This window comes from Mercurialis annua, linkage group LG2, assembly GCF_937616625.2.
Source record: "Mercurialis annua linkage group LG2, ddMerAnnu1.2, whole genome shotgun sequence".
Classification (NCBI taxonomy): Eukaryota; Viridiplantae; Streptophyta; class Magnoliopsida; order Malpighiales; family Euphorbiaceae; genus Mercurialis; species Mercurialis annua.
In genome coordinates this window covers 10188309-10201200 of record NC_065571.1, presented here as the reverse complement: position 1 = coordinate 10201200, position 12892 = coordinate 10188309, and the positions used below count along the sequence as shown (strand labels likewise).

The window sequence follows — 12892 nt, the reverse complement described above, 5'->3', positions numbered from 1 at the left end:
TGTAAAATTTAAAAGGTTTGGTCGTAATTGATAAAAAATGCAAAAGTTTTAATTTAAAAAAATTGTTAGACCTCATTTCGAGTATCTTTTTAACTTTATAAATTCTTATTAAAATTAAATTTCTTACATTTTTAATAATTTTTAATATTTATAAATTATTTAAATATATAAATCTTGATAAAGACTATTATTGCAATTTTATATGTCTATTTGTAATTGTATGGGATAATGTATGATAACTTAACAGAATCATCGAGATAACTAATACAGTTAGAGGATTCATATTTTTTTTTATAAAATATAATTAAAAATTAAAAATTATTAAGATGATTATTATTTTTTTGAAAAATTATTGAGATGATTATTAGAGTGAGAGTATTAATTAAAACAAACTATTTATAAAAATATGTTTTATTTAATGTTCTTTTATTTTATGAAATATAATTAAAAATTAAAATAACTATTAGTGTTAGTGGTAAGGTTCGATTTTTAACTCCGATCCTTAATGCTTGTTTTGTTTTAAAGTGGTATATAATGTTACAAAAAATGACAAAATGTACCCTTTGATTCCGCAGATTTTATTTTCACATCCGCAGATGTGTACGGCATATAGTATACATGTGAGATTTATTTCAATTCAAACATGAATGGTTTTTTTTATTTGGAACTTAATATTATAAAAAAAATTATTTTATTTTTAGACTTAGTTAATTGAATGATTTTATCATTTAAGTAAAGAAAATAATAAAAATTAAAAAATTGGTGTACAATTGAAAACGGAAAATTCAAAAGTGGTATAAAATTGACAACTTTTCAACGTTAGGGTAGAGTTGAAAAAAAATATAAAGGTGAGGGTTTTTTCAGTGATTAGGCATATTAATTATAAAATTAAACTTTCACTAATTATAATAAATGAAATAAAAAAATTAAATTATTAAATTAGTTTTATATAATTTACTTGTAATTTTATTTTATGGTTTATGTATTTGGAAATGGCTTCTGATTTTTAACATTTTGTAGAGGACTAAAGCCTTTTTTGTTGGATACGCAGGACAGAGTAATTTAATGTCTTCCTAATGTACGTGTAGCAACGCAATTATCACATGAAATTTTATACTAACTTTATATTAATCGAAATAAATTTCAAAAAGAAAAATTATTAAAGTGCACAATCTATTTTTGAAAAAAATTGAAGTGCAAATAACTAATCCAATCAAATTTTAAAGGCCTAATTCTTCCCACAAGTGCTCCTCTTTTCCAATTAATAAAAAAAAAGATTGTAACTTTATTTTTGTTTTTTAAGACCAGAAGTTAATTCTTAAATTTTAAAAAATAAATTTTGCTAATTATGGAGTTAATATATAAATTCAACTAAGAATTTAAACAATTAAATTGGTTAATTGGCTAGAATTGCAACGAAATGATGAAGCCGGGACATTATTAGAAAAGTTAAAAGTTTTGGTTAAATTGCAACAACCCGCAAAGTTGAGTTTATTAATTGGGAAAATTTAATTTCATCAATTGCAATCCATTTTAAATAAGTATATTTTGATTGAAAAATATTATATTGGATAAATTCAAGTAATTAAGCCTTTAAATTTTGATTGGATGAGTTATTTCTCACTTCAATGTTTTTTAGAAATAAATTGCGCACTTTAAGATATTTTGTTATCCAAAAACAATCAACAAAACAAAGTTAAAAATAGCTTCCTCAACTAGAGTTATCTCCAAATGGCTTCCACTTTCCTTCACTCTCTAACCCAACCAAATCCACTTCTCCTAAACCATCACCACCCCAAAAAAACCAATGTCTTCACTATCAAATGCAATTCAAATGAATCAACCAATGAACCCAAAATTAATGATGACCCAACTCCATATTCCACCACCTTAAACAACCCAAACAACTTCCCAATAGAAAAGAGAAGAAAATCAGAAATCCTAAGAGAAAAAAAGCAAAAACTTGAACTTTCAAAGGGTGACCCACCAAATTTTGAAGTTGGGTGGAGAAGAACAAAGCCCATTGAGATAGAGAAGCCAAAAGGGTATGTGATTATGGATTTTTTGGGAAAATTGGAGGAGCTAATGGGCAAAGAATTTGGGTCAGTTGCTCTGTTGGCTAAGGTTGGTGAAATAGTGGCAGAGAGAGCTAGAGAAGAAGCTGAAGTTTTAAGAGATGAAGGTAAAGTTGAAGATAGAATGGTGACTGAGTTGTTTAGGGTTTTGAAGTTGATGGAAATGGATTTGGCTATGGTTAAAGCTTCTGTTAAAGAAGATACTTTGAATCAGAGACTTGAACAAGCTAAAGCTAGATGTAGACAAGCTATTCTTGTTGCTAATTCTTTTTGATTTCTTGTTGATTATGATTAATATGGGTTTTAATATTGGATTGGGATTTACTCAAGTTCAAATGAACTTGAAGGAGTCATGTTCACGATCTACACCGTTCATTAAAAATGAACGGTGTAGATTAATTTGATTAAAATTGTACTTTTTTGATCTACACCGTTCATTTTACAATGAACGGTGTAGATCGTGAACATGACCCCCTCAAGTTTAAAATGAACTTGAGGGAATTCCAATCTTTTAATATTAACTTGGAATTTTTTTGCTTTTTTTGTCATAATTTATGTATTGGAGAGAAGATTGGTATAAACTTATATATTCTTCTTGAATGTATGAAATTAATAGGGAATTTTTTGGAAGATAATAAAATTATCTTTGGAAACGATATTTAATCCGAATATTGGATGATTATCTTTGAATACAAGAGTTTAAATGAAAATGTTTATAAAGTTTTTAAGCTTGAATGTAATAAGCATCAATCTCACACATTAGTTGTAAATCAAATTTAATTTGTTTTGTTGAATTGGGAAGGAGAGAGGTAAACTCAGTTTACATATAAATTGTGTATGATGTGATTAATAAGATCCAATTTTATATATTAAGGGTAAATAGTAGACTTGTAATGTTATAGTTTTAGATCAAATGGCTCCAAATCTTTCTGTGCCATCTTGATTTGTATCTATTTGATATACTTTTAAAAAAAATTGAATCAATAAATTAAATCTAATTGATTTCGCACTATAAATTTATAGCATGTTAAAATTAATGGCTTAATACATAGTTTGACCCCTGAACTTGTACCCTTTTACCCATCTAACCCCTAAATTTAACGTCTCACCTATCGAACCTCTGAAGTTGTTAAATAATCCGATTTAACCCCTGAACTTGATAAATAAGTAAGTATTGAACCCTTCGTGTCCACCTGTCACTTGAAACGTTCTAGAAGAAATTGTGTACGGAGGGGTTAAATGTTTACGTATTTATCAAGTTCGGGGGTCAAATCGGGTTATTTAACAAGTTCAGGGGTTCGATAGGTGAGACGTTAAGTTTGGAGGTTAGATGGGTAAAAGGGTACAAGTTCATGGGTCAAACTATGTATTCAGCCTAAAATTAATTATTACACTGATCGTATATTACATCAACCATTAGCATGCATTTGAAGTGTTTTATACTTCCCCAATAAAATTTTAATTCATAGTTTTACTATCAATCCGACTTTCGTATACGCCATCCTAGATTGTCCGATAGACGATCTTAATTTTTTAATTGTAAATTCAAAGTTAAAATCTATTTACGGCAAGAATTCTCATGATATAATAGAGTAAATAAAAATGAAGTAAACGATTCATATGTTTTGTCATTACAACATCAGAATCTAATTTTAACAATTTCAATTCAACTCCAACTTTTAATTTAACAATTTCAACTCATCTTTCAATTTTTAACAATTCAAAACACATTGAATTTTGATATACTTCTAGTGATATGAACGCAAAAATATATCATAAATTTCTTTCTAGCGTAACATCAGCAAAAAGTATACCAAGAATTCAACTTGTGTTTCAAATTGGCAAATATAAAAGGTTGGTGTTTGAAATTGCTAAAATTAAACATCGGTGATGTAACTGTAAAATATACTAAACTTCATGATTTTAATTGCAAATATCCTATCATATATGTATCAACGAACGAGATCAACAATTTGGACTTGCTCCCCATATGAACATTTCAATGCCCTAAAGAAAGGCTTAAATGGCTAGTGCCACCGTGTAACGATTTGCTAGATCATCTTCAAGCTTCCAAATAAAAGACAATCAAGTTTTATGGCATTTTTGTTGACGTAATTAGTAGTGCATCAAAGCATAAGTTTGTTTTAAACAGAGAAATATAATTCATTAAATAAGATCAATGTACTTACAGGATATCAATTAGTCAAAGGAAAGCCAAAATATGCAGAGGCCATAGGTAAAACTTTCATGGATCTGCAGTAGTTCTATTGCTGTTGAGGACTAGAATACGAAACCTGCATTAGAAGTAGCTGTACAGGCAGGCAGTACAGGTTTACCGTTTTTCAGAAACTAGTAGACACAAGAAAACAGAGTTAGTATCAGAATTCCCGTAAATTGCTGCGGCTGGAAATACATTTAATGGGTATCTTACTTGGAATATTCATTTTTCCTCCTCCGATGTAGACCAAAGAAACTTGTATTAAACTGTTTTTACCAATCTTCATTCTACATGCCAACAAGAAGGCCCTTCGTGAAACCCGAAATGGTTCAAGTTTGTATTGTTTATATTTACAATTCAAAAATTTGGTTACGTTTCACTAGCTGTCCTTTTTCTTCTTTCTCCCCTTTTTAGAACAGGATTGAATATAAGTTTTTTGGCACGCTTGGATGACTCTGCGAACATGAGGATCGTCTTTTGAAATTTTGGCTAGCATAAGTTTTGCAGATTTATGATCTCCTGAAGCCAAAAGGGCCTGATACATTCTGTAAATCATCAAAGAACACAAACAGATTAACTAGAATATCCATCGACCAAATGCCTGGAAAATATAAATAAGAACGAGCATCGAATACCTTAAATAACTTGTAACATTGTAAGGATAGCCAGCTGCTTCATACTCTTTCCAAATTAAATTAGAGTTGTGCAAATCTTTGGCCTTCACACAAGCACTGAGTAGAAAATCAAGTGATTTTCGCGATGGTAAAACACAAAGCTCATCCTTAATGGCTTGAAGCAAGTCCAACCCAATCTGCAGATCTGTAGGCTCTATCTCAGCAATTAAAGAAAAAACCTACACAAATGTGATAACAAAACCAAAAGATAGGGATCAAGATGTTGTCCTTGTTAACGTTCTGTAAAAAATGAAATGGCATGTCTACATAGATCCAACACGCAATAAACATGAGAATATTTAAATCACAAATGAGAAAATTTCCTGAAAGTATGCTGAATGCAACTCAAAATTCTTCCATAATCAGGGAAGTATAGTTCAATGGAATCTAAAAAGTTCCAGCTACACCGCAGAGTGAATATTTCAAAGATAAAATAATCCAGATGAAAATAAACAAAAATCTGCAGATCAAGTAAAAGGTGCATACTACATCAAAAATGCAGAGGGAAAAGGAATTGCAGACCTCATCAAAAATGACTTGCATGGTCAATTCATCATTCTTGATTCGATCCTTAAGTTGCTTGAGCAGATTGACAGCAGAACTAGTTTAATAAAGAAATGAGCATAAGCAAAATCCAAACAAAAGACGGTTGAAAAAACAAAGAAAGCAAAAGCCACATAGGAAATAGATTGATTGTTCAACAAAGCACAAAGTTGCCAATTGAGCAATGCTCACATGGTAACTAGTGTCGGATATTACTAGAAGTCATATATATAGCCCAAATAGGAACGCTCCTCTCATACCAAAGAAGCAAAGAGTAAAGGAGGAAAAAAAAACAGAAAAAAAAAACCTTAGATTGTTGTAACGTATGAAGCACAAGATAACTCTGCAGCAGCCATCCACCCAATAGTCTGGTTCTTTCAATTCACCCAGTAGTTTAAGCAATGTACTTGGTTCACATTCAGATTGACAATACTCCTGTGAGGAATTTAAATGAAAGTGACTTGCAAGTTCCAAATTAAGAGTATGTAATGCTGCCGCACAGAAACTTACAATAAGACTTATGACAGATTTTGGCTCCACAGTTCCTCCACCTTCCTTGATTTCTTCATACACAAGAAGGGCATCAGACATTTGTCCATGTGATGCAAGAGCTGCGACAAGTACACTTTTGATTTCATTAACATCCTTGCTTGGTATTTCTTTGTCAGAGAGTACCTAATACATAAAATTGCCTCGGTGAGATAAAAAAATAAAACCATAAAACAGCTCTAAAATGAAGTTAGTGAATTTAGAAGGAAGCAAAAAAATTACAAGTGCAATTTTAAAAGTTAACGAGCAGGTCAAGAAAGCAGGAGTAACAACCAAACCAGTATCAGAAACAGGATTGCAATATAGCAATATAAGATTTAAGTGACTGAAAACAAACATCAATTATGCAAGATCATTAGTTGCATTTTACTGAAATATTACATTGACAGAGTGCATGTTTAAATACCTGTTTTGCCTTCTCAAACTGCCCACAATTTGCATATGCATTAACAAGGGCCATGTAGATTTGCTTTACTTTTGGAATTCTAGAAGACTCCAGCTCCTTAAAGTACTGCAATCAAATAACCAGATGGAAAATCCACAACAGGTTAAAGCCTTCACATGCTGTAGGCAACATATACTCCATTTTTGCCTATCTCTTAACTGGCTCTATTTTTTACAAGCAGCTAACGAGAATTTGACTAAAACAAAAATCTTGTAGTACCTTGCTAATTTGATCTTCACTGTTACAGTTGGTTATTAGAAAGCTATATGTTTGGGTATCGGGATTTATATTTGCAAGTTCCATTTTCTTGAGAACCGTCAATCCGCCACTGACGTTTTTCTGCATGACACAAGTAGAAATGAAAGTCAATGATAAATGTATGAAAAGGAAGAAATCAACCCTCGTTTTCTGCATGTTTAATAGTATATCAAGTAAGATAAAGAATATTAATGTGCGAAAAATGCATGACCCAAAAGTATTACAAGTAAAGAAATTAATAAAAATAATTAAAATTTATAAACTACCATTGTAAGTATTGACAACAGACTTTAATTATCTGAACTAGGATTCAACTGAATTCAGAGATCTTTGAGCTGAACTGAGAACCCAAGACTTAAAAACAACTTCTAAATAACAACCAAATAGTGAAAAGAAGTGCAGTGTTTCCATTCCACAACTATCATTTTTGTTAGAGTTGTCACACATTAATAAAGGAAGAAATGTTAAGGAGCTTGTAATATGTGAGTACCATCTATCATTTTTGTTAGACTTGTCACACAGTAAGCCAGTTCTTTTTTCCATTGTGAAGCCTTGACCCTCCTACCCAGACCTTTCTATCATATTACGGCAATCCTTAACAGTATAGCGAGGTTCCATAATTAACCTTGTCATGAAGCTCAATCGCTTGCAATTCTAAATTTAGACCTTCATCCATGTTCAACTAAACTATAAATCACGTATGGCCTTCAATCTGTTGTATACAAGCAAAGATCAACTAATTTACCACTCCAACTTAAATATTGCAAGTTGTATCACAAAGCACAGTAAACTTGCTCGAGAACTAAAACCATCTTCAGCACTGCAGGTGACTTTTTTGCTTAGACGAAGGAGAGAGGGAGGGTTACAAAAACTGAAAATTGAAAATAAATATTTGAAATGTGGAGTCTTAACAATATGTCTTCCAGTCGTATGTTCAATGCTGAAACTGAAACCATAAAGACAAAGAAAGTTACAAATCCCAACAAACAGGTTCTTTTCTAAATTGGTCAATGTACAAGGTCAAAAAACTATTTAACCTTTTCCCCTCTCTTCCGCCCCAAAGAAAATGCCAGGTTATTTAATAATTAACCGTTCAATAATCATCCCATACATACAACACCAAGCAAAAGTATTACAGCACAAAGAGCCACAAATTTCAAATTCATTAGGAACACAATGAGGAAAAACCAACTTAAGTGATGTAACACTCCATATGTTACCTCTCGAAAGTATCCTGCCATTATAGCATTATACATGCTTGTTGTAGGAATCAAACCGTATTTTTCCAAATCATCAAGCATCTCATACGCACCATGATACTGACATTGAGAAAAACATATAATAAGACATAGGCATTAAAACAAGAACTATTTTTCGGAAAGATAGTATAAAAAACAAATAAGACAAAATCATGCCTGGATGCACCAAGGCAAGTAAGCACATAATACACAGAACAAAGAGAGGGTGAGAGAGCGCTTTTCACAACTTACATCTTTCATTTTCACCCTCAGACTTATCATGCTCCTGAATGTCTCAGTGTTTGGTGTCATGTTATGGAAGGAAATTAAAGAATAAATCCCTTGAACCTTAAATCAAATGACAAGAAAGAGGGGTAAAAAGTTCATCAATCAATTATAGTAAGACAAAGCTCAAAGATAATTAGACTTCTCTTGATTGTCCAGCCAACAATCATTACGAGTTTCAGTTAAATAGTTCAGGAAGAAGATTTGTATACAAAGCTATTTCTCATGACAGGCTGGGATAATCACGACTAAGCTAAGGCAATCGAAGCAAAAAGCGCACAAACATTGATAGTGAAGTGTGATAAAGACATCAGCCTGAAATATGAGTAGAATCACTGGCACTCCAGATATCTGATAAAATTGGTCCTATTTTGTAAACATAGTTTTCCGTTTGCAACCAAGAAGATGAATCGAATACAAGATCTATACGTGGCAGATGTACAGTGGATGGAGCATACCAAATTAAACTCGAAGCTTTCATCACAAGCACGCAGTAGGGAATTTAGAGTGTCTATAGATAAGGTCAAACTATCTTTGCACATTTCATTGACTATTTCAAGAGCTGCATGCACCTGCATTAAGATGAATAAACAACAATCGATAAAGTAATTTTCTGCAAATGAATAGATAGGAACATGATTATAGATCATCAAGTCATACCTTAAGTAAATCACAACTATATCGTATGAGCTTCTCATATGATTTTGACGAAGGTGACATCTCCAGCATTAAGTGCATGCTTTTGAATTTTAAAATGACATTGTCAACCTTCAACAATGAACATTGCAATTACAGAAATATGAAAAACCAAGTTCACATTACTTTTTTTGGCAGTTTAATGAATGGAAACATGGAAACTTAAAGAAGACAATAAAAAGTAACCAAACAAAGAACGCAGAAAATTTAAATCAAAAATTTTGACAGGACTTAGGCGTATTCATTGTGATCAAAATATTTTAAATATTAGTCTAAAAAGATGTCCAACATGGTCAAGCTATCATGCTAGCTAAGGCAACCCAAAATCATGGCTTCTGAGAAAGGATGTATAGCATCTGATATAATCAATTTTCCAGTATAACATTTTCATGATTATGGAAGGATGAATTATTTGAGTACATGAACTTTTACGCCATAAAATATATAACTTAGATGGAAGCAATCGCTTGCATATTCTGATGGGAAGGTCTAATTTTTCACTAGCAGTCAGCGAAAGAATCTCCATTTGTGATCATTCTGGTTGCAACAGAAACATGCATAGCAGGGACGAAATGATGAACTCAGCCTAATATTCCTAGTTTGCAACTAAAATTACATAGAACTCATCCCTAACTTAGCATAAATCATATAAATAAAGAAGTTCAAGTTGAATAAAGAAAATCAATAAGTAAAAGTTTTAAGCTATTATACCAGTAAAAACACCATTTTCGTGCACCAACAAAAAAGGCTAGAACCATTGCAAGTTGAGTATAGGTCAGAAAATGCAGTCATAACAAATAAGCAAACAGCAAATGTGCCTCAAAGCATTATAGCTTCAAAGATATTACCAGTAAGATTCATGAGATGTTCCTCACCACTAAATTTGGGATGCTAGAAGCATAATGAAAGATTAGGGTTGAGATATTCTCTGCGCCATACTCTGCATTTTATCATGGTAACATATCACAATTTATAAAAGACAGAATGCAGTTAAAGGAGAAGTGTGTGCTTTATCTTTCACTGGATCCTAAATGTATTCAATCAAGTTCTTGGAGTTCAAATCTAGTTACTTAAATAGCTTATCCTTAAAATAGAAAAGAGGAGAAGATATACTATAGAGAACATGAAACGAGGAAATGCATACACAAATTTCAGATACAGAGATTAGACTGAAGGATGATAATTAAACTTTGATTTATTATTGGATATCATTATATTATGATTAATTTCTTCTGGGAGTAATAGTTCTTGAGGAAAGGGAAATATGAGAATTGAGATCACAATTCAAAAAATACAGTGTCATGTATTAATAATACTTGTAGAATTTCTAAGTGTTAAAAATTTGATCTTTATGATCACCAAAAAAAAAGATTTGATATTTATTCTCATTCGCCAAGTGAAGATCTGTTTCGAGGTCCCAGTAACTTGAAAGTCCCCAACCAATTTACCAAAATAATATATGCACATGAATGAGAATAAGGCTGTGATGACTGTACCACATTCTTTGAACGCTAAAAGAAACTTCTTTGCCAAGGACTCCAATGATAGTCGTCCCAAGGAATTAAAGATATTGACCATGTGATCCAAAGATGAAACTTGTGTTATATCGATAACTTCTAACAGCTGCAGGAGCTCATTCTTACGGTCCCTTTCACAAAGTGCTAACAAATAATTTTCTGCAATAGAGGCAAGCACACAAAAGGTAACAGCCTTGAAAGAAAATCATAGGAGATATAATTTGTCTGCATTTTTTAAAAAATATACACTAAAGACCTCTGAAAGATTAAGTTAACTTGCACAAAAGTTCCATACCTCGTAAATCAAAATTCTCATTTGCATTGCCGTTAGCAATATAACTGCAAATTTCTTGAATCTTTACTTCATTATTGACTCCAACATACAAAAGCATCTCATAGTAACCTAATCTTGCAAGTGACTTGGGATCATTATCTTCGATAGCTTCACAGAAGATTTCAAATTCTTCTACCATTCCCATGTCAATAAAATACATAAGAAATGGACTATAGGTTTCTTCATCTTGGTGGAAGCCCTCCTCCTTCATCAACTTAAAAAGTTCAAGGGCAACAGAAATTTGTTTTGATGCACTATCCTTATCTTTACTTGCCGTAGCCCTCTCAATGCTAAGCTTCATCACTGCATTATATTCTTTTGCACCAGTTTCACGTCCCAATCTATTACATAAATCAATAATCACATCTGGACCAAGCTTCTGGTCCATCCTTTTAAAAAGCTTATTGAAACGAATTTTCTGAGTTGATTTGAAAACATATGTTTTTTTCCGTGTTCTAGAAAGATCTTTCCTTTGTTGAGTAACATTCTGATGTGATACCTGTTGGCACCAAGGTATGCTCAACACAGATTCCAAAGAATTCTTACTGTTGTTTCCTTGGAAAGAAGGAGAGGTAACTGAATCCCCATCTAGTACCAAATGAATAAAGAAATAATCACAAACATGCAATACATGTTCAAATAAAATTTGTAGAAATATCCAATACGCCATGTAGGAACACTGTATGAAAAAAAAAACAGCCAGCTAATGAACAGGTAAAAGGAGAACCTAATTACTTCATGCAACTCAAATATTCTAAGGTGATCTCGTCAACCAGTATGTTCTGTAGATAACAAAATATTCTACGCTAGAGTAGCACTTCTAATCTAATATCCAAAACATCGAGCTTGCAACTGTTCACAGTAAATTCTTTTCACCTTAAAATCAACTCTTTGCTTCAGCATTTTTTCCAAAATGTCATTTCGTGAATCAATTTTTCTCATTGTCGACATTGACATTGACATATAGAATGCCACTCTAACTTTATTCTTTTTCAATTGATCAGTTATATATGAGACTAAAAGTGAACAGTGTGATCAATATTAACGAAACAAAAGGAAGATAAAGTATTTAAACCTTGTAATAGAGATGAAATGTGCTTCGCTACATAGCTTGACGCGTCCTCTACAATAATAATTCAAAATAGCATCAATTCCTTGCAAAAATTACAAGAATATATAATCAATTCAAATTAATAGAAATTGGGAAAGATATTACCAGAATCTGAATCGGAGTCTGGTAGGTTGTGGAGAGTGGATGATGGAGGAGGCTTTTTGGAATTAGACAGTGGCGGCGGCGGCGGTGGTGGTTTTAGGGATTGTTTTGAGTGTTTAGAGATGGAACTAGAAAGAAATGATGATAAAGATGATGAGTCAATGGATGATAGATACTGTGTAAGAGTTTCATCGGTTCTTGATGTGGAGGATTTAGTGGCCGTGGCGGTGGTTTTGGTGGCGGTGGTTGATGCGGTGGCCGAAGTAGTTCTTTTGGGCGCTGAAAGGAAGAGAGAGTGCAGAACTTTGAGCTTTGGCATTTGAGGATTAAGGAGGGTTTTGGCTCTCTGTTTTTCAAATTACTTTTTATTAAATGAAGGTATTAAAAAATACGGGTAATTAATTTTGAGAGTCACTAAATATTTAAATTTTTTTATTTTAGTTATTAGATTTTAATTTTTAGGTTTTTTTATGAATACTGGAAAAAATGAAAATATTTATAAAATTACAATATGTATTTTTTTTAACAGAAATATAAAAAATAATTAAAAAAATATAATTTTTTAAAAAATAATTATAAAAATACAGTTTTAATATAAAATCCAATTTTTCCAATTTTTATATTTATTTGGTATACAATTTGTATTAATTTTATATATAATCTTTATATAGTATGGATTGTATACAATGTTTAAAAAAAACAAATGCAGGTCTAAAAATATCAGATCTAAAGAATAAAGGAGATGAGGATGAAGACAAATTGAAAATCCAAAAATGAACGAAAAAGACAATTGATAATCAAGTGTTAAGATTTGAAAATTCAAATTGTAAATATATACAATAAATTC

The 12892-nt window shown here is 31.7% G+C and overlaps 2 protein-coding genes across 4 annotated transcripts; one reads left to right on the top strand and one right to left on the bottom strand.

Moving 5' to 3' along the window:
- The first annotated feature begins 1662 nt into the window (after positions 1-1662).
- Positions 1663-2386, top strand: LOC126666888 (protein CHLORORESPIRATORY REDUCTION 41, chloroplastic). Its single transcript, XM_050359787.2, has one exon. The coding sequence runs from the start codon at positions 1732-1734 to the stop codon at positions 2347-2349; it is 618 nt and encodes a 205-aa protein (XP_050215744.1). The 5' UTR covers positions 1663-1731; the 3' UTR covers positions 2350-2386.
- A 1286-nt stretch (positions 2387-3672) lies between these two features.
- On the bottom strand, positions 3673-12396 carry LOC126669074 (pentatricopeptide repeat-containing protein At4g04790, mitochondrial-like). 3 transcript variants are annotated; one of them, XM_056104607.1, is made up of 18 exons: positions 12049-12396; positions 11908-11955; positions 10794-11420; positions 10478-10657; positions 9857-9921; positions 8946-9053; positions 8744-8857; positions 8253-8348; positions 7983-8081; positions 6724-6843; positions 6466-6570; positions 6021-6185; positions 5818-5945; positions 5490-5568; positions 4929-5146; positions 4507-4838; positions 4265-4424; positions 3673-4142 (listed from the first exon to the last, which is right to left on the bottom strand). In XM_056104607.1, exons 1-16 carry the CDS (start codon positions 12362-12364, stop codon positions 4673-4675), a joined length of 2634 nt encoding a protein of 877 aa, XP_055960582.1. In that variant the 5' UTR covers positions 12365-12396; the 3' UTR covers positions 3673-4142; positions 4265-4424; positions 4507-4672. The 3 variants fall into 3 exon arrangements, with proteins under 3 accessions (XP_055960582.1, XP_050218345.1, XP_050218346.1); XM_050362388.2 differs by lacking the exon at positions 3673-4142 and having other exon boundaries at positions 4191-4424; XM_050362389.2 differs by lacking the exons at positions 3673-4142; positions 4265-4424; positions 4507-4838; positions 5490-5568 and having other exon boundaries at positions 5046-5146.
- Positions 12397-12892: the final 496 nt, after the last annotated feature.